This window comes from Podarcis raffonei, chromosome 2 (assembly GCF_027172205.1).
Source record: "Podarcis raffonei isolate rPodRaf1 chromosome 2, rPodRaf1.pri, whole genome shotgun sequence".
NCBI lineage: Eukaryota > Metazoa > Chordata > Lepidosauria > Squamata > Lacertidae > Podarcis > Podarcis raffonei.
Genome location: NC_070603.1, coordinates 90,693,396 through 90,716,043, shown reverse-complemented (window position 1 = coordinate 90,716,043; position 22,648 = coordinate 90,693,396). Strand labels below are relative to the sequence as shown.

The 22,648-nt window shown below is 42.7% G+C and overlaps 1 protein-coding gene across 1 annotated transcript in view; it reads left to right on the top strand.

Annotated features, from left to right (window-relative positions):
* LMCD1 (LIM and cysteine rich domains 1) overlaps positions 1 to 22,648 on the top strand; it is a 52,311-nt gene that overhangs the window by 13,492 nt on the left and 16,171 nt on the right. The window contains exons 2-3 of the mRNA XM_053378121.1: positions 9,748 to 9,836; positions 16,893 to 17,148. Of these exons, the coding sequence (XP_053234096.1) occupies positions 9,748 to 9,836; positions 16,893 to 17,148 (345 nt within the window). The remainder of the gene's footprint in view (positions 1 to 9,747; positions 9,837 to 16,892; positions 17,149 to 22,648) is intronic.

Here is a 22,648-nt window from a genome sequence, read left to right as displayed (position 1 = left end):
TTACCCAGACTGTTTTTGCCATACTTGTCACCTTAGACTCAAAGTAAACTTCGGTACAGCACACTCTTTGCATTCATGAATACGTGCAGAAGTTCAAACAAGGATAAAAACCTCTGTAGACAAGGCTCTCCTGTTGCTTGTAGAAGGCAGCGGACACAGCCCTGACAGGAATGTCCTGATTTGTATTGGATTAAGGGCAAGTCTAGCAACTTCATTTGCCTGTGTCCCGTCCCCCCCCCCCGCCCAATAGATTTGGTCTTGGCAAGCCTCCTAGTCCTGCCAACTCATCAGTGTTCTGTATGAATGTAACTGATCCACTATAGAGAAAACAAACTGATTCATTAAGGCTACTAATGGTTGCCAAATGCAATCCACGGCGGCTTTTACCACAGGGATGCTGCCTTGTTTACATTTATGCACAAACACTTGATAGCTCTCTGCTTGAAAGATCCTTTTTCTCCCTCCTTCCTCCATCTCCCCAAGTTGTAACAACCCTATCCAACAGTGTGGAACTGAGCCAAAAAGCAAGGCTTTGTTTATCTTTGATGCCTCAGAGTGATTCTGTAGTAAAGAGAGAGAGTTCATTATTTTAGATGCCTGCAAAAAACTCTCTTGTCCACATAATGTAGCAACTCTGAAGGTGAATGTTGAAAGAATCCTGGAAACGACTTTTGTTAAGATATTACAACTGGTATATAATGATGGATAAGCCTCTTAATAACCTGCTTATTGTATTTATTGAATTTGTATCCCACCCTTCCTCCCAGGGGAGCCCAGGTTTCTACAAACTTTTCTTCTTTTTCTGAACGCAGTGGAACAGCTGCACAATTTATCTAGCAGTAGATGATTTGTCACACAGCTTTTCTGACCAGCCATTGCCTATATAGACTGTGGCAGCCATTTTATTCTTTATGGTCCATCGTTCCTTTTTATGAACATTGTATCACATTGATTGTGTCTTTGTCCATCTATTTTCTTCCCCTTAAATTACAAAGGGGCAATTATTGGAAGTACAGCAAGGTGGGGGGAGGAAGTATTGAACCCCCTCCCTGGTCTCAAAACACCACAGTCCCAATGAAAATTACCTTTATCTCCCACGACAAACCATTTGTGGCTAGGTGGACTGCCCACCTGCTTCAGAACGTTATTTAGATTCCCAAAATCTGGCATCAGAGCTGCTATTCCGCTTGCAGCTTAAAGTGGAACAAACGGGGGGGGGGGGTTCAGCCAGAACTCGCCGGAACTCAGTTCTGGCACGTCTCGGGTAGGTGTCATTGCCATTCTAAGAAAACAAGTTGAGTTCTGGCACCTCTTTGTCTGGAGAAATAGCTCCAAGAACAGCAATAACTGGGTGCTGGTGATACAGTCCATGCACTGCCTGTGCAGTAGTCTCTTGCCCAAAATATAATTCTGTAAAAATGTGAAGTCACTTTTCTCTTGGGCTACTGCTCCTGAGTCCTGGCTGAGTGATATTTCTTAGCTCATCTCAACGGCCAAAAGATTCTCTGTGTTGTATATCTGCAAATATGTATACCTTTTAAAAACATGTGCTTTACCTGACTTTCCAGATTATTGGAAATAAACATGGCTTGGGTGGATTACTGTATAGCCAGGAGTTCTATTTGTTCTATGCCATTATTGTGCTTCTAAAGCCTCTTTATTCTCAGCTTCTTTGTTGTCAACCTTTCTTTCATGTTTGTCTGTTTGTTTTGCTTGCTGGCAACTGTAGTCACTGACTTAAAGCTGCTTCTTCTTTTTTTAGGACCGTGTCTTATCAAAACATCTTACAAACATAATATGTTTCTTAGAATCCCCAGCCCTATATAGACCTTAAACTTGGAAATGCCCCAACCCACATCGGGACAATATCTTTTATTCCCCCAACCAAACTGTGGCAACATAGCACAAAACCTTTGGAATTCTCTGGAGCTCTTCATCGTCCTAGGTGAGAAGCAAAGCAACGCTAGACCTCTAATACAAATTGGTATATGTAATAAACAATGGAAGCAATTTGCTTTGCAAACCATTAAGGATGAGTGGGGAGTGCACGACGATAATGACTATGTCTTCTGGACATCACTTGTTCTCAAGGGACTAGTATCACTCCCTAGGAAGTTTGGCAGCTGATGGCGTCTTGACCGACTCATGTGTAGGCTGCCTTTAGCTCCACTTGGAAACCCTGAGCTCCAGCTGCATTGCAGTAATGATTGCCAGACAGAATATTTTTGGTCTGTATGGGACTGCTGTGATGTGGTTGAGATTTTTATACTAAGGGGCGAGACCCATTCAGCTTTCTATGAACTGAGCACTTCTAAATAACTTCCTGAAAGAAGCAAGTTTGTGTGTGTGTGTGTGTGTGTGTGTGTGTGTGTGTGTGTAATAGTGGCACCAGCAGCTAGGAGCATGATACTAAAGGGACAAGAGAAAGATTAAAGGGAAGGATGTCATTGTGTGACTAACGGGATTCATTTTCTACTGCCATAGAACTGCTTCAAAAAGCAACTCAAAATTCTTTATAAATGTGTCTACTACCTAGTACGGTTAGTTGGAAACTGGTGTACATGAGGATAAAAACTCATTAACATAATAAACTCATGATATAATGAACAAAGTACAGCTGATAGCCAAAGGGACACCTTGAATAAACTTAGAATTAGACAGAGGGTGTAGTATAGATCTGCCTGGATTCTAAATTGCTGCCAATATGTGATTGTCCATTTCTTGAACGTTTCCCCAAAGCTGTGTTTCTCTTCCCTCGTAGGCGAAGGCGGGACTTGAGTGGACAGATTGACTTGCGGGATCTGCTTTTGGTTTGGTTTGGTTTTTAGTGATAACTTGAAGGCCAGCCATCCAGAGGCTGGTGCAAAAGACGTAAGCCCAGACATTATGAGCCCCCAAATCATTATTGTTTCCTCCCAGTCTTTCTTCATTTCTACTTCTTCAGTCACAAGATAATTAAGGAGAGGTGGGGTTTTTTGTCGCTGCCATGGTTAAACAGATAGGGGCTGGGAATCCTTGCCAGACACCAGTAGATCCAGATCTGTCTCCTTCCAAGTGATTCAGCAAGCTTCCAGGTTGGCTCTGCAGGCGCACTTGTGCAGTCCTGATCTCACTGCCGCCCTGACCAGCCCCATCCAGGTATGCTGCAGTGACCCTGGGGTCAAGAGGACAGCTTTGCAGTTCCACTTCGCCACACGGGCCATCACTGCTATGGAGAATTCACTTTCAATTATTCCCCAATGCCCTTCTTTGTATTTTATGCCCAGGCCCTCTTAGTATTTCTTCAGGATGTTTGGGAAGGGCAGTGCATCCATTTGTATCATGACCGCTGAAATAAACCATTGGCTAAGGAGCACAGTCTTGTAGCGCTTGCTAGCCACCATTTGCATGAGGCTTACGCCTTTGGGATCTCTGCAGTCAACAGTGATTGTATCTGGCAGTGCCTTGGAGCCATTCATCAACAGAATACTCTGCTGGATGCATGAATACCACACCACAAGATCCTGACTAGTAACTAGCCTCGAATCCATTTCAAGCCAACTGCTTAATATTGGGAAGAATGTCTCAGTTCATTCTGATTCCCCGTAAGGGTGGAATAACTTTCTCGGAGGGGTCCTTCTTGGCTCCGGTTAGTACATGTGTTCAGCAGCGGGAGGTGCCAGAGTTCAGAATACTCGGTTGATCTGCCTGTAACTCTATCCACTTGGCCATTTCCCTCTCCCCCTCCAAAAGTTAACTCAATTGTTCTTAACACCGCTTCTAAAAGTGCCAGCCAATTCTGGATTTGCTGTGCTAGCAACTAAGCACGATGGATTCAAAGTAATAACAGCTGCACCACAACACAACACCGCAGACCAAGATGCTTATACCTAGGGATGAAAAAAGCATGGCCATGTTGCCAAAAGGCATGTTGAGGCTAGATGCAGTCACTCGAAGGCTGTTTTGACAAGCAAGACTTACCAAGTCAATGGATTCTTTTCGCATCCCCCACGTGTAACTAGGAAGTGACCTTCTACCAAGCAGGTGCATCTACTCAGTATTGGCAATACTGACTGGCAGTGACACTCTCTCCAGGGTTTCAGGCAGGGGTCTCTCCCAGCTCCAGCTGCAGATATCAAGACGGAACATGGAATCTCCATGCAAAGCCGATTCTCTCCTCCTGAGCGACATCCATTTGTCTCTTAAATGAAAAACCTACATCGATGAGACTAGTCTTACCCAACCTGGTGTCCTCCAGATGTTTCAAATTGAAACTCCCATCATCCCTGACCATTAGCCATGCTAACTGAGTATTGAGTACTGAGAAAGCCCCTGGGATGACTGCCCCACTTCAGATGGTAGGAATACCTGCAGGACGTCCTCCATTGAAGTTCTTCATGATGATGATGATGATGATGATGATGATGTATTTATACCCCGCTCATCTGCCTGGGTTTCCCCAGCTACTCTGGGCAGCTCCCAACAAAATATTAAAAACACGACAAAGCATCAAACATTAAAAATTTTCCTAAACAGGGCTGCCTTCAGATGCCTTCTAATAGTCAGATAGTTGTTTATTTCCTTGACATCTGATGGGAGGGCGTTCCACAGGGCGGGTGCCACTACCGAGAAGGCCCTCTGCCTGGTTCCCTGCAGCTTCATTTCTTGCAGTGAGGGAACTGCCAGAAGACCCTCGGAGCTGGACCTCAGTGCTCGGGCTGAACGATGGGGGTGGAGACACTCCTTCAGGTATACTGGGTTGAAGCCGTTTAGGGCTTTCAAGGTCAGCACCAACACTTTGAACTGTGCTAGGAAACATACTGGGAGCCAATGCAGGTATTTCAGGACTGGTGTTATGTGGTCTCGGCGGCCGCTCCCAGTCACCAGTTTAGCTGCCACTAGACTGTACGTATGGAGGTATAGGTGGTCTTTCAAGTACTACAGTCTTAGCTGTGAAGGACCTGAAAAGGTTAAATCCAGCACTTTTGAATTGTAGAGTTGGAAAGGGCCCCCAAGGGCCATCTAGTCCAACCCTCTGCAGTTCAGGTCCAATGCAATCAGCATGGCATAATAGCTTCTGTATCCTTCAGTAACCCTTAGTAACAGCCTTCAAAGGCACTCCCATGTATAATACATTGCAGTAGTCTAACTTGGGGGTTCCCAGAGCAAATGAGGCCAAGCTTTCTCTGTCCTAACATACCAGCTGGTGAAAATTATTTTGTGCTACGGAAGCAGCTTGTGCCTAGAGTGTCAAAGACGAAGGAAGGAAGACCGCCTTTTTATTATTGTTGTTATTTCAAAAACCTGCAAAACCCATTTGGCTCGGAGCCAAAAATGGACAAAAGGAATGAATGCATACACCATGAGAGAAGGCAGTTTTCCACTCCTGTCTGTGTCCTGCTTTAGGATTGTGGTGATGATTGCCAGCTAAGGTTGCCACCCCCAGACCAGTCTTCCTTGGAACAAATTGTCTTGGCCCTCTTCTCCTCTTGTGAAGCCAGTCACCGCTGCGTTGTCAAGCACCTTTTCAAATATGAATTTCTAAGAAAAGATCTTAAAAATAAATGTTATCTCTCATTTGGATAAGTAGAGCTTATTTTTCTTCTGTTTTATCCACCAGACACCCAGACATCTAAATTTATCTAGCAGGATTATGCCTTTTTACAGTCATCTCTCATTTTCAGCCTGTGAAACTTCACCTCATATTTCACTGCATCATTCTTTCAAGAAACATTTGCACATGGGTGGAGCTGGAGAAACTCAAACCAGGATAACAATCCAGGCTTCTTCCTTATTTATCTCCCGCAGTGTGCTTTCCCCTGTGCCTAATTTGTCTTTTTCAGTTACTCCCTCATTTTCCCAAAGCTTGCCAGCAACTATTATGAGACTTTGGAACACGAACTAAAGAGACCCATATTTCTGGATAGAAGGCTCTTTTTAAAAAAAAAAAACCCCTAAGTACACTGAAAGTCTTGTCGTAGAGAGAATCATTTTTGGCAAGGGCATTACGAGTGATGTTCTATAATCTAAGGCTTGCAATTGTTGCCAGCTTTTTAGCCAGCCTCTCTAGCTACGCCTTTCTTTGTGCAGGCATTTGAAGGAGATAAGTGATAATGGTTAATCAGTGAAAAGGCACAGGGACAAAGTTTTTCTTGGTTAGTTGGCAACCCTAAGCTCTAGAGAACCATAAAATGCCATGATTATTTTATAGGAAGATTGAGGCCCCTTCAGAGATCTTTTTTGTGTGCATTCATGATGATTTGTGCTCATGGTGCTATTGGGGCGGTCACACTCAATCCAGCTTTCAGAACTGTTGGCTCCTGCAAAATACTGCTTGTTTTTCCAATCAGTGCATATCCCATAATGACCTGCTGAAATCCCATAACTAACTTGTTTGTTTGTTGAATTTATATACCACCCTATACCCGGAGGTCTCAGGGCAGTTCACAGAACAAAATCAAAATATAAAACCAAAAAATATATAATCAAAATAAAAACAACCAAATAACCCCACCCCCACCCCCAAAAGCCCCCCAAAACCAGTGGTACCTGGTTACAAACTTAATTTGTTCCGGAGGTCTGTTCTTAACCTGAAACCGTTCTTAACCTGAGGTACCACTTTAGCTAATGGGGCCTCTTGCTGCCGCTGCGCCACCAGCACACCCCACCCACATGAAAAGGCCATAGATAATTAAAAGCCAAAGGGATGTTTTTGCCTGGCGCCTAAAGATATGTAATGATGGCACCAGGTAAGAGCCTTCCATAAGCAGGGAGCTACATCAAAGAGAGTGGCATTGCAAAGGAGCAGATGAGATTTAGAGCTTTCGCAAAGGAAAAGGGAACATTAAATGCAACTTGTTGCTGTGGCATCAAAGCAAAACTGTTGCAATGGGTGGCCTGGCATTCGCTGGTGAGGATTAGCTTTGCGTAATTGATATCATATGAGGGATAGAGTAGGGTAGCCCCCCCCCGGCCCCACCACCCATGTGCTGGAAAGATCTGAAGCAAGGGACATGTTGCGTATGTGTATGTAGGACCCTGCAGGACCAGGGTTCAAAAATGCTTGGGGAGTTGATACAGAAGGTCCTCCCCATCGCCTGTCCCATTCCCCCACAATTTCAGATTATGTATTGATAGCGAGGGTCAGCAGGAATGAGAGCAGTGAATACAGGCTTGCTCTCTCCTTCATGTGAGGGTAAATCACACGAGCGAATAAGCTGCTAGAATACAGAAGGGCTGTGCGATGTATGTACCAAAATGCACTGTACTTCTGCCAGCTTGCTCCCTCTACACGTCCATAGACACACACAAATATATTTCCTGTTAAAGGGGGGGGGGCGAGGAGAGAGAAAAGGCTGCATTGCTTTCAAGGGCAGACTGGCACCTCTGTGTATAATCTTTGACATGCAGAAGAATTTCTGCCAGGTCTGAGGAAATGGATTTTGGAGCCTGGAAAAATTCCTTGGGGGTGGGGGAAAGGGACAATGACAAGGCCGATTATGAAGTCGGCATTCCACGGTATCCATTTCTCTAGAATATTTCCTTTTAGGACAACTTCATTTTTGGCGCCACCAGTACATTTTTCCCCTTCTTTAAATACAGAGTCACACTGGATCATTTTCTGAAGATTAAAGGCAGGAATTTGTTACGTTTTTGAGCACAATTATCGGAGTATTTGTGCCATGTAAACTTAGAAGTGTTCTCTGTTCTTCACCTTTTTAAAAGACCAACATTACGTTTGAATTAATTTTTATAGGCCCTTTTCTCAATGGGCCTGCCCTCTCATGAATGAACAGCAGAGCAAGATTGCAGCAATCTCTGCCCCCCCCCCCCAGCCCACCCTTTCCTTTCTCCTAGGACACTTTTTATTTTTCACCATGGAAACCATCTACAAAGTATAGCAGCAAAGATGTGGAAACTAGGACCACATTCTCAAAATAACTCTTAGGTCTTTCTGGGTACAGAGCGCCTATAAAAATGAGCTTGGATATCAAGTCACTAGTGTATTGCAATCTCATGAATGCTCAGTTTATGTTTCCTTGTTTATCTTGCAGCAAAACAAATTCTTCAACAACCAGAACTAAGACAGCACTGTGTTTCTTTATCTTCACATCCTACCAAGATAATATAGCTTTAAATGTGTCATTTATCATCACATACTTTAAGCAAGTATCTTATCACAGTGAAAGATGGCTGCTCAGTTCCTTTCTAAGTATAAATGCGCTTTGGACACTTGGCTGGCTTACAGTCTTGATCTATCCAATTAATCTTTACATTTTAGAACCAGAAATGAGAACATGGGTATGAGAACATCTAGGAAAAGTGCTGGCCATTGTTTAGAGAGCACCAATCAGCATTCTTAATGCCATTCCTCTTCTGGAATAATCCCTGTTCTTTGCCATTATCATAACTGAGTTGTTCCTTGTTGGTTGACCCATCCTAGCTGCTTCTCATTCTACGGAGCTGTGATCACTGGTTTGCCAAGGTTAACACATTCATGTGGTTACAGAGCTTAATATGATACAGGGCTTAGTCTCTGGGATCTATTTTCAATTCTTGAAACAAGCTGTGTTGTTTTTATTAATAGCAAATGAAGAGCACCTTCCCTTTCCTAGCACTTGCCCACATATTTTGGAAGAGATGTTCAAATCGCAAAGCATGACTTCCAAGAAAATCTGGGCCTCTGCGCCCATAACTATGTGAAGACATATGGCATGAGCACTGCAGAATTAAAACCTTAATGCAAGCTACTCACTTTAAGCCTCTGCATTCTGTATATCTGTGTTTCCTTTTCTGCACATTCCATCCGGCAAAGTCTATAGAACAGTAGAATAGGAAGCTGCCTTATGCTGAATCAGATCATTGGTCCACCTAACACAGGATTATTGACTAACGTCACTTCTCTGTGATTTCAGACAGGGGTTTCTCTCACCCCTATCTGGAAATGCCAGGGATTGAACCTGGGACCTTGCAAATGCAGAGCTGAGCTACGGAATGCTATGCTGGAGTATAGTCCACCGCTTTCCATTTGTGACATGTAAACATCTGCCTTGTAGTCAGTGGCATTCTAACAAATATTTCAATGTAGTTAATATATGGCCCTACTGGAACAAAGTTTTATCCCCTATCACACATCGAAAGAGGTGAAGAAATTCATGACAGAACAGCATATACAGGTACTTGATTGGCCAGGGAATTACCTGGATGTAAAACCCATTGAGAATTTGTGGGTTATATGCAAAAGTCATCTCCGTGCTATATGGAGAAGCTGATTCAAGTGTGGTATAGGGATCCGAAAATTAACAATGGCTGTTCAAAACTAGCAGACTCCATGCCAAACCGTGTTCAAATGCTGCTTAAAAATAGCGGTCATATCTGTTACTAATGTATGTATATGTGAGATTTGTACATGTATATGTGAGTTTTGTACAATAAGCTACATTGTTTCAATTAATTTGCACAAGGGTGTAGGTCAAGAAAAGGCATGTATGGTGGTTCAGTCTGAGGATATATCCAGAACACCATCTGCTCTGGTTTTGTGGCATGAATTTTGGTTGCTGTAGCCTCAGAAAGTATGGAGGAATATGATCTTTTTAATGTTGGCTCCATTCTTTGCTCTTCATGGAACCATCATGCATCAAAGAAATGGGGATTGCCTGGCCTCATGCTCATTTTCTTATCCATTGAGTTTATGCTGCTTGAACTGTTACACTTGTACACCACCCTGGAATCAGCAATGAAAATAACAGCATCTTCTTTGTTTTTCAGGTGTCCATCAGCCAGCAACCATCAGGAAGAGGTGTGCCATGTTTAAGATGCAGAGGGATGTGCAGTGGCTTTGAGCCACATTCTTGGAGGTAGTGCCTTTAATACTTGATTCTGCTTTTCCACTTTTGCTGTTGTTCATGTTCTGACTTGTCTTCTGATTTTGTGCAGCTGTGAACAGACTAAATGCCTTTCGTGCTTTGCAGTAGATAGAAAGACCTGCATCCAATAAGATCAATAATGGTTTTGTTCCTGATTTTCATTGTGATTTTACAGTTAAATTAACATAGAGGTTGCCCTAGATACAAAAAAAGATGCAAAGCACTTTCCCCCCAAGTACTCAAAAGCAGCCTGGCTTTCATTTCACAAGCACTCAAGAGAGTTTTGCATACACTCAGTAATTCTTGCAACAACGTTGAAAGGTAGTCCAGCACTGTTCTCTTCCTATATAGATGATGGAGTTAAGGATGTTAGAAAGCAGTCACTGCTCCACATGCAGCTGCTGGGTGACCTTCAGCTAGTCACACTTCTCTGAAGTCTCTCAGCCTCACTCACCTCACAGAGTGTTTGTTGTGGGGGAAGAAGGGAAAGGAGATTGTTAGCCGCTTTGAGACTCCTTAGGGTAGTGATAAAGCGGGATATGAAATCCAAACTCCTCTTCTTCTTCTAGAAGCAAGCCTGCTTAGAAAGCCATCTTTTGCGGGAAGAAAATATTTATTGACCTTTAGTAAGCCATTGCTAGCACCAAATTAAAACTCAACTGAGTAGACTGTTCAAATATTGCTCAGCTGTTAAAATGAGTTACACCAAAGTTCCTTCAGTTTTTCAGACGTGTAGGATTCAGAGTCTCAACTGGTTAATCTTGAGCTTGCTGCTTTTGTTCCCCATCAAAAGGTCAGCCTATATAATTGTGTCCCTGACTCTCTTGGCCCTTCCATTCCAGTCAAAGGACACCATTCTTTCAGCGGTGATGTCATCTTTTAAAAATGCCACATTCCTTGAAGTCTCCACTCTAATGGGAACAGTTTGGAAAGACTCAAGTGACCCGTTTGAATGCAAATAGTCAAGGCTTTTTGATATATCTGCCCGGCCAGCGTTCGCATAAGCTATCAGGCATGTAGTGAATCTGGTCTGTTTTGGTTTTGGTGGGAAAACATTTTCAGACCAGTGATCCAAGACACACATAAAAATGCAGCAGCCCTTCCTGCCTGCTTTTTAATCTTACTCAGTCGCAGATAGGCTTTCTCCCACAATTAGGACATCTTTTTGCGGCAGGCTGGCAATGAAAGCATTGCTCAAATCTGGACCCACTTTATGATTCCTCCATCTGTGCATTTTACTTCTCTCTTGTTTATGCAAAAAAAATTTGCTGGATTTCTCTCCTCCTTCCCCATTTTTTTATATTATTATTGCACCATAGATATTCATGTATTGAACTCACACTTCCAGTTCACCACTAAGGCAAAGAGCTGGGAGAGTATTCCTTCTCCTCACATCAAAGATATTCAGGGACTTTTATTTACCATATTTACTCAAATCTAATGCTCGTCTTTTTTGGCCCAATTGTTTTTGCAAAAATTAAGGTGCACATTAGATTCCATGGCGCATTTACACACGCCAGGAAATCCTTTTTTATGTCAAGGTTCTGAAAACTGAGGTGCGCATTAGATTTGATGGCACATTAGACTTGTGTAAATATGTTATTTATTTTGGTCCTTTTTTAAGTACTGTCAACCACATTCCACTCTTCTGGGTGGGGAGCAATCTGATTATTCTGTACTGCAGCCAGTGCAAGTAGATAAATAGATACCGCTGTGGCTGGAAGGTAAACGGCATTTCCATGCGCTCTGGTTTGTGTCACGGTGTTCCATTGCACCAGAAGCAGTTTAGTCATGCTGGCCACATGACCCAGAAAGCTGTCTGTGGACAAACGCCGGCTCCCTTGGCCTGAAAGCGAGATGAGCACTGCAACCCCATAGTCACCTTTGACTGTACTTAACCGTCCAGGGGTCTTTCACCTTTACCTTTTAGTACGATAGAGCATCATAATACAGAGAGGTTTTCAAGATGCTAGTCTTCTCTGGCTTTTTTCCCTTTAGCATCTACTCAGACTTCCTTGAGTATAGCTTCCTCCAAATTCTGCTCTGTGCAAGAAATCATAGAAAATTCAGTGCCAAATAATTGCATTACCTACAAGTGATATATCATTGAAAAAAGATGAATTTCGTTTCATCAAAAATCTTTTTTTTTTTTACCATGTGTACTACTTTTGAGATGTGGTTTCAGAAAAGCTTTTAAAAGGAGTGATCTGGATTAGAGCCGTGGGGATATTGGTTCCATTTGCTACAAGCAATAGTGCCAATATATCATCCTACCCACACAAAAACACATGCTCTGCTTCCCTTACATTAAGGCTACTGTGAAGCCAGGAAACACTTTTTAAGAACCATGATGGTGTTACCTGCTGTTAATGCAATGGTCTGCAAATATATAAAATCTGAAAGAATATAGTCTCTGGCTTATGATCTGCAAAGCAAAGGAATATAAAATTTTAAGACAGATTGGATCCAAGTTCCCATGCCAAGTATGCTATAAATCTGCTGCTGTCTGGGTTGCATCTTTTCTTCCCAAATGCTTTAGCTACTTGGGAATAATCATAGTATTGTGACTAGGGCAGAGTGGGAGAACACATGCGCAAGGTTCCCAGGGGTCAGTCCCTGGCATTTCCTGTGATCCATTCCACCCTTTGACCCAAGCGTTTCCAAGGCAATCTATTAAAATACACAGATCAATATACAAAGCCAGCAATCTATACAACCAATACATGAAAGCGCCCTCTAACCAATAGGCTTGCAAAGAACCCAGCCTGAGACCACTGCCAGTCAGGTTAGAGATCACTGGCCTAGATCCTATAATAGTTGCAGTACTGTATTCTGTAATATCTGGTCCTGTAATCTGTTAGCCAAGCTTCAAAATGATTGCCACCAGTATGACAGGCTGTGCATTAAATGACATCTCAATATTTAGGTCTGTGCATTTCTAGAGACATTGTTGAGAGAGAAGAGCCCAACTCCTCAAGCAGATTGATTTTAGTGAGGTTCAGTAAGTTGGGTGGTGGCGAAGCATCAGCACTTCTTTCCCCTGCTACTTGCCAGGATGACAATAGGGCAAGGTAAGATGGCAATGTGGACATGGAAGCTCCAGCGGCACCTGCATCATGCCACCACAGATCTGGAGCTCCTCTAAACTTATGACCCTTTCACCCTCCATATCCCTACCTTGGCAAAAGCACCACCAGCCCTGTTCATTCTTTTCATGTACTGCTCTGCTAAGGTCAGAACTGGAGACAACGATTTCCAGGGAGAGGTGCCTGCAGATAGGGATATCTGTGCTTTTAAACAGCCTGCCTCAGACTCTTTGCCTTTTTAAAGAACCTATTTAGGACAAAGAATGACTTTGGTAGACTGGAATTTGTAGAAAGACATTGAAATAGTTTCTCAGTTCTCTGCAGTGGTTCCCCCTCTTCCAAGCCTCCGCATGCTTTCTATAATTTAAAATTCTTTCTTTTTTTTTCATAAATGACATGTAATCACACTGACTTAATGCTCCTTGGGGAGTAGAAGAGATCAGGGATCCTAAAAAGAAAACATTTGCCCTCACTCTGTAATCCTAGTACTCCTTCTGAATTGAACTTTGGCAAGGCCGGTTGAAAACAGACATTCTTCTGTGGCATCAGCCAATTGGAGAAGAGCAACCACATGACCGGTTTTTATGTGCACAACAGGGGGAAGAGGGCAAGATGCCAAAGTAATTATACTTGACTTACCATCCAGCATCCTTTTATGCTGCATGTGGATTTATGCACTGTAATACCTTTCCCTACATCTGCGAGAGACTGGCTTCCAGATCTAATTATTTCAACACAGTTTAATAAACCCTGTTCTCCTTATTTGCTATCAAGATGGGGGCTATTTAGCAAACTATTAAGTATATTCCATTCACTTTCCTCCTACTGGGCACAGCAATGTCATTTGTTGTTTGGCTCTGGAAAGGCTCTTGAAATTATTTTCTGAAAATTACTCTTTTATCAGTGCCGAAAATCTATTTGTGTGTTCACTGTCTGTTTTGTTTGAAATTTGAGCTGGGTTCATATTTTTATTGTGGTTCCACACAAAGCATAGCCTTTGAAGAATCTCTTCAAATGGACTCCATCCCGGAACATTGCATCTAACTCATTAGTGGATAATTGTGGACATCAACTGTAAATGTTCCTCTAGAGGCTAGAATGACCTTGGTTTGTATAATTCCAAAGGGAGAAATGGATGCTTATAAAAACTAGGTGACAGGCCTGGACCAATACTTTTTGGTGCCTCAGGAAACCCCCCAAAATGATGCCTCCCCCACCAGGGAATAAGGGGCGAGTGAAAAACTACATCATAAACAAGTGCTGAATAAAGACTGACATCAAGATCTGCTGCCCCTGTCAATCCTTCTGTCTGAGGCAGTCATCTCACCTTGCCTCATGGGTGGAGCAGTCCTGCTAGGAGGAAGTCATTGGGTGGTCTTGCAGAGAATGGATGAAAATTCAACACCGCCTTTCCACTTGCAGAGCAGTTCTTGATACAACAAATGTGTCCAGTAGCATAAGAGGTGACATTTGCTGATTTTACACCTCATGCAACTCCCTGCAGTTCATAATTTCCCTCAATTAGTGTGTATTTTGCATACATATAGATTTGAAAGCATTTCTGTTGTGTTGCCCTTAAATCTCTTTTCACCCTTACTTTAAGATCTCAAGTATCTGATTGAATATATGTTTATGTGTGTTCACTCACCCTTCCTACCACTTTGCATTCCAGCTGTTTCCATTGCCCAGAGCTCCCTAGTAAATGAGGGGATTGCTTAAACTTCAAGGAACCAAAGGGAGCACTTGGGTGCAATTGTGTCAGCGGCCCAAAATGCTTCTCTATTCCATAGGAAGACTCGGGCCTCAGAATTGCCAGCACTAGCAATTGGCAAATCCCCCAGAGCTTTCAGAATCCCTTAGACCCCATAGGTCTTGGGGGTTGGACCCCCAACCCTACAGCAGCAGACTGGTACTGCTTTACCAGGGTATTAAGAAAGAGGATATGTGTGTTACTGTACTACAAGCGCTCCTGTCTTACTTTTATGTCAAGGCAATTGAGAGATTCTAGCTGAACTGCCTCATTGTAAAGAGGAAAGCACACACAATGCATCTTGTGGAACTGCTGCCCCAAACTGCATTCCCGTATCAAGGTTCTCCTTTCTCCACAATGTGTAGTGTTGCTAGCCTTGTGACCTCACTGTATGACCTCACTGACTATGGCATATTGCTCAGCCGCTTCCAGTGTCAGCCAATGATAAGGAGCAGAGAAACCTATTTATGTGACCACATCACTGTGAGGGATCAGAAATGCTGCTATCGCAGAGACAGGAACTAACTTAAAATGGAGGAGGTCTGTTGGTGGCAGACCCGTGACATGATTTTAGAATATGTGATTCGTTGCCCAGATTATGCAGCACTATGCCACAGAGCATACCCTCGACAGAGCTTCAAGTCCCTGGCATGTATGCTTAGACGTATTGTAGATGACTGTTTTATATTGTGGGGATGGTGGTTTGCCTCTGTTTTAGAATCAGCCGTGTACTGTGAATGCAAACATGTTGCTGTTTTTATTTCTCATGTCCCAATACTTCATCTCACAAGAGTCCAGAGCAGCTAAGAACAAATATACAGCCTTTAAAGCAAAGTTAAGGCATGGTACAAAGCACAGCAGGCCTTTAATTATAGAAATGCATGTACAAAAGCAAGTGAGTTAATTTTTTATTAAAAAGTATTTCTAAGCCACTTCATGCTTTCAAAGATTCTAAGCTGCATTCAGTGGACCAACGGTACAAGGCCCAGTCACATAGATCAAGGGAAGTCTGTGATGTTGTTCTTATTGTGCCCCAAAGGCCTGTTGGATAAGAGTTCTATCCAATAGGGCCAGTTGCCATGTGAATACTCCCAAATATAACCCTGCTCCCAAATATAACAATTTCCATGCTTTATATTCTTAAGAAACTGGGGCAAGGGGAAATAGCACAGAGACTCAAGAGGCCTATAGATATCACAACAGGATGTATGGGGGGTGTCTTTGTTTGACATAACCTACACTGAGTAAACGTTCAAGTCTGTATGGTTTGATCTTACCTCATGCTAGGATGTGTTGCAGTGATACACTAATGACAAACCCATTCATGCCATAGAGCTCTGAACTACCCTCATTCTCCCATTGTAGTCTTCCAGTAAAGGAGGAGAAATGTTTAAGAGCAGGGTAACAATACTATTATATTTCCCTCAATTAGTAATTTACAGCTTAATCTTATCAATTTGCAGCCAAGACTCTCGTATGTTCTGTTTCCCCCACCCCATCTTATAAACTGAAATTTCCACAATCTTATTATTATTATTTTATTTAGTCTTGACTTCAAAGAGTCTTACACCCATATTTCCTGTGCAACTCTGCAATAAGCTATTTACATATATCAGATGCCTTTAAACCTAGCTGCCAAGGCAATGCACTCAAAAACGACTTTGCTGCTTGAATCCAAATCCCTTGAAATCATATATTTAGCTTTGGAATCAGGATGGGGGGAAATATGAATGTGTTCTTATATAAAATATTAGAAAATAATGCACCTTGCATGATAACACAGGGTTTGTACATGGATATTGAAGACTCGGGTGTTCTTTTCCAATTTGGAAAAAAGGAGGGATATAGATACATTAAATAAACAAAGCAGTCCTCATCTCTCAGTTGATCCTTTCCAAAATTGTGTAACTGACTAGCTGCATTCACAGCAGCTTAGAAGTAACACTTGGTCATTGTGCCCTGAGGCTTATTCTCCAGGGTCTCTGCAGTGTGGGTTTTTACAGTTTTATATTCCACACCATGGCAAATTCCATTAGTCTGCAGCTTACAAGTTGAGTTCTTGCCAACAAAGGTCTTTTGTCCTACGCCATGATCCATTTCAATCTTTAACCTTCAGTGTTTTTGAAAGTTCATTCCTGAGCCTCCAAAAGAGCACATGCCTGTTTGGGGTTCAGCTTATATCAAAGGGTGACCTCATTTTGTCTTCCACAGGAAAATATGCAAGTCATGTAAATGCAGCCAGGAAGATCACAGTCTGAGCTCCGATGCAGAAGATGATCGGAAAATTGGCCGCTTGCTCTCCGATTCGAAATACTCTTCGCTAACTGCCCGGGTGAAAGGAGGTGATGGTGTTCGCATCTATAAAAGGAACCGTATGATTATCACTAATCCTATCGTGTCTCGGAAAGATCCAACATTTAACACTATTACATACGAATGGGCTCCACCTGGACTGACTCAGAAGCTGGTAAGATCACTCACCTAATTGGAATGTAAGGACTACTTGAAATTTTCCAAAATACACAGGGTTTCAATAGCTGCTAAAGGATTTAGCATCTCCACTGTGTGTCCCTTTCCCCCAACCCTGAACCCCCTTTCTCACATATTCTTAACTTACTGATTTTATATCCTGCCTTTCTCTCAGTGCAGCACACAAGGTGGGTTTGCCACCTACATTAAAACAGATTCACCTGAAAACACACCATGCAGGTAACCCTATTAAAACAGCACTGAAAATGCTTAAAACCATTTAAAAACACACACATGCACACAGTGCAATACCCACCCTCAGGAGACCCTGCCACAACAGTCAGTCAGTGGCCAAAGGCTGTCAGAACAAAAAAGTATTTGCCTGTCAGTGAAAGGAAAGTAAGAGAGGAGGTCAGCCTAGCCTTCTGTGGGAGTTCCATTATCTGGGAGAAGCCACCTAGAAGGCACTCTCTCATTTTCTCACCCAATATGCCTGTGAAGGTGGTGGGACTGAGAGAAAGGCCTCCCTAGAAGATCTCAAAGCCCAGGCAGGTTCATATAAGGAGATATGGTCCTTCAGATAGCCAGGACCCGAACCATATAGGGCTTTGTAGGTCATAACCAAGACTTTTGAAGCAGTTGCTGTGAGAAACTTGAAGACAGATGAATTTTAAATCAAGACCTGAAGATCCTTGTCTTGGACCGTTTTTAATCACAGTTAATACATGGAACTAGAAGCTCAGATCTAGTATCAGATCTATGGTATTTCAAAATCTCCTGCATAGAGGATGAGTTGCAGTGATATCTCACTCTAAGCAATTTATTTTTCTTGCCTCCTGGGACCATTTCTGCTGTTGTAAAGGAGGGAAAACTTGAGAAAGCACCAAATAGTTAATTTTTTACCAGAAAGATATGTCTGCTACTTGTTTCTTGATTAGTAAATAATGTTGAGGCAGCACATTCGCTTGAAATGTTTAGTGCTGAAAAATCTAGTAGGAATGAATAGATCTTTATTGGCTATGTGTGTTGTGCATTCTGGAAAAAAAAAATCTGAAGAATGGTATGCTTTTCCTCTTTATATACGGCGTGAGGCCTTTGAATTTTCCCTCCCAAATTAAATCGGCTGAACAACATGGAATTCAGTACTGTATAAATTTCAAAGCCCATGTGATTAATATGTGATGTTTGGTTCAGCCGGCTATTTGAGGGCGTATGATACAAGAGGAGGAGTTTTCCCCTTCGGTGGTCTAGTTTTCAAGAGGTTGGGAGTAAATACTAACTCGATGCTCTTGCTGACACATTGGGGTATTCTCCCCTCTCCTCCTGCACATGCCCTACACTAGCTCTGGAAGGTCAGAAGACCCCACAAAATAGCACCTTGGAGGAAGAGGAGAGGGATCACCCTTCACCTTGCAGATCACCCAAAACCCACGTTTCTTGCCCTCCTTAAGCCCCACTGCACTGCCACTGCTGTGGGAAGCCAGAAAATGTAGGCTATTTTCTCCAGTAGCAGTGGGAGATGGGGTGGTGGATAAAGAGGATAAATATTTTCTCCCCTCCATTCCCCATCCCTATGCCAGTGGAGGCAGCAACAGGAGAAGCGCAGGGCAGGTTGAAAGGTCCACACCACACTGATCCAATCCTGCCCACCTGCCTAGCTCAGTCCACCTCCATTTTACCTCTTTCTCATCAGCTTTGGCAGCTCGTTTGCTCACCTGCTCAGGCAATCCTTCCTCCGCTTACAGCTCAGCTGAGGCAGTTTACAGAGGAACAGGCCGGGCTGTCCAATCACTCACTCACTTGCCTGACTGCCTGCGCTGCGCACCTGCTGTCCAGTAGGTGGCCACATGAACCGCAGTTTGACGACAGCTTTACAGTTTTATTATATAGTAAGATACATAACATTTATTTATTTATTTATTGCATTTATATCTCACCGTTTCCTCCAAGGAGCTCAGTGTGGTGTAGATTGTTCTTCCCCCTCCTCATTTAATCCCCACAACAATCCTGTCATGTAGGCTCGGTTGAGAGGCCCAAGCTCAGCCAGTGAGCTTCATGGCCAAGTGGGAATTTGAACCCTGGACTCCTAGGTTCTGGTCTGACAATCTAACCACTGCATACATAACATAGCAGGTGTTTATCAATCTTTACACCTAGAAGTTTATAAGACATTAGTTGCTTTCTCTGCTAAACCATTCATATAAATGGCCCGGACTTCCAAGGCCAGACGTTTTCACCATGGCCCAGTATGTTGTCTATCCTTGACTATCATGAAGAGATGGAGATGCTCAAGAACAGACAGAGGGCAATAAGAAGTGCCTTATGTAAGCAAGTATCCTAGAGTTGCCTTGCGTGACCTTCTAAAGTTACAGTTCACCTCAAACCTCCCTGTTTGTAAAAGTTCTTTGTCACAGGAAAGGAATGAAACTGGAATTCTTGGGAAACCTGTCAATCTCCTGCAGCATGCCTCAGTCCCAAAATATATCTGTTGCTCTTGAAAAGAGGGCAAGACACATGGACAAAGTGGTCTGGGATTGGCCCAGTCCTCTTGGTAACCAATACGGTGCTCTGGGACTGACTGTGTAATGCGTAAGATGGTTCAGTGGATAATGACAGCTGAGTTAGGTAGCCCAAGAATCTAGAATAATAAATCACAAATGTCCCCCACCTGGCAGTAGTCAATAGCTGCTTACTCATTGCATATTATGAGAATCTTATTTGGGGTAATTGGTGGCTAGTTCTGTGAGGTGGAAAGTAAAAGATTATTTTCCCAAATACTACAAAAGTGAACCTGTTGTTCAGGTTCTGCCTGTAGGCTTCCCATGGGTACCTGGTTGGCAACTGTAAGAACGGAGTGCTTGGCTAGATGAGCCTTTGGCCTGGTCTAGCAGGGCTGCTCTTATGTTCTAAAACACCTTCAATTTTGACACAACCCTTGGTTTCCAAATGCACAAACAGCTTACGTTTCTCTGTAGCACAGTTGGATGGACTGAGAGAGTTTGGGATAAGAATTCTACTTTGAAGGTTTGTAATATGGATTGCTACAACACTGGCATGCATCCTCAGATATGGGTATGAATTTATATATGTTTCTAAAAATGAACAAGAGCAAGTCTTGCATTCTTCAACATTTTGATGGATCAAAGGCACAGAGTCACTACTTCACTACTTCTCTTCCCTTAAAATTTCATAGATTTGCTTCAGGTGGTCATTAGGCATGTTTGCACATGGTCATTTCAAACCCAATCTCCAGTCCTTCCTCAAGTGGGGGGCAGTGGCCAAGACATAGGATTGGAACTAATGCTAGTTCTCCTCAGAGTAGACCCACTAAAGTTAACGGACATAGCTGACAGGTACGTTAATTTTACTCTAAGTAAAACTCAGTTGGCTGCCACTCTTAGGGCTGTATTCAACAGCACTAAGGCAGAAGTTCTGTCAGCTGCAAGGATTTTTCTTGTGCAGTGGAACCTTCTCCCCCTCTCCTCCCCCCATGCACCCCCTAAATGTGTAATATGGGTTCCCCCACCCTCCAGAGCAGTTTTGGAGCTGGCGCAGGGCATGTACAGGAAGAGGAGGAGACTGGGAAAGTCCCATTAAGGTAGCAGGAATTCTTCCACAGGCTTCCACTAGCACAGCAATTTAGTTGAATACAGCACTGAGGTTTTCTTCATGTCACTAGGAACAAGTTTTAATTACTTATTTGAGTTGACGAAGTTATTTAAGCCCTCAATAAAGTTTCTGTGACCGCAATAAATACCTTTGTTATTTTCCTTCTATATATAGGCACGTGAAGCTCAGGAATTTGATATCCTATCATTGTGAAAACAAGTAGTGCCCTTTAACTCGAGTACATTTATTTAATGCTTACAGTTTACATGTTTTGTTTAGAGTTTTATCTGTGTTTTGGTTGCGTTTTCCTGTGATTCTTAAGGTTTTGGGTTCTTGTTGACTGTTTAGATGTTTTTAGTTTCCATAGGAGGGAATAACTTTTGACACACAGAGAGAATCGGTCTCATTTATTCATTCAAGTGCTCTACTCTATCCCTCATGCATAGCGATGAAACCTTTCATATCCAGCACTTCTGAAAGATGTCATGTAACCCAATGTACATTCATAAGGAATGTGCCAGATCTAGCCCCCAGCTGCATTTAAAGCACTATAGCACTACTTGAAGCAGTCATGGATTCCCCCAAATAATCCTGTAAAGTTTTCACTTCCCTCACCATTCCCCTTAAAGAACTACAGTTCCCTGGGGAAAACAAATGATTGTCAAATCACTCTGAGAATTGTAGCTCTGTAGGGGGAATAGGGTCTCCCTTAACAAATTACACTTTCCTTTAAAGAATGACTCTTTAAAGTGGTATAATACTGTTTTAAAGCTATTGTGCAGATGGGACCATATTGTTTGCAACTTGGAAACACAAATACTACAATTGAACCATCGGTGGCTTTGATAGCATAATCTTCTGCAGCATCTGACTGGAGCCTAACAAGTTCCAAAATCAGGTCCAGCATTCCTTTCCATGCCCAGTATTTGGACTTGGCTGACTTGATACAATTGTGAGAACACATGAAAATACATTCAAGATATCTGGAACAGGTTTAGCCAGCAAGATTTGATTTAGCTGCGTGCCGTGATATCTACACTTTAAATAAAAATACTTTTTTCTTCACCTTCAAACTGACTTAAGTTGATTTCTAAGGTGTTTCCCAGAACTCTGTTTTACATGCCAAGAGGGATTTGGAAGCGAAACTGATACGATTCAACAGCTTAAGAGGCAGAGTACACCAAAAATAAGGACATTTCCTCAGTGTAAGGTGATGGATTAAACTCTGGGTGGCCAATTTGGTGCCCTCCTGGTCCTGCAGGGCTGGGAAAGGGAAATAACCTCTGTGAAACAGGCTGCAGACTCCACCTTCAACTTCCTCTACCCCCCCCTTTTGTGGACTACAGCACCCATTATCCCTGGCTGTTATGTACTGAGTCTGATTGGTTCTAGAACAATAGGATTCAGAATGCAGCAGTCTGATTGGTCCTAGAACAACAGGATTCAGAATAAAGCAGTCTGATTGGTCCACAGGAGCCACCCAATCCAGCTCCAGGTAGAAGTGAATCCGCAACCTGATTGGCCTATAGGTGAATCCCGGAATTAGCCAATCACGTGGGGCCCATTGTGTAAATAATGTATATAAAGCAGACATTCTGGGGGAACTTCCATTTCCTCCTTACCACTATGAGCTGAATAAAGAGCATGAAATCCACTCTCGACTCCGAGTATATTTCACTGGCCATGCTGAGGGGAGAAAAGGAAATTAGTTCATAAAATAACTGAAGGAACTATCTCCTAAAACAGTGAAAATAATTTTCTTTTCATGAGCTTCTCCCCACCAGCCCAATATGGTAAAAGCAAGTTGTTTCGGCATACATTTAAACTTCTGCAATTTTTCCTCAGTTATGAGAAGATTGTGTTGTGCTGCTGGTTTAGCAGATGTATGG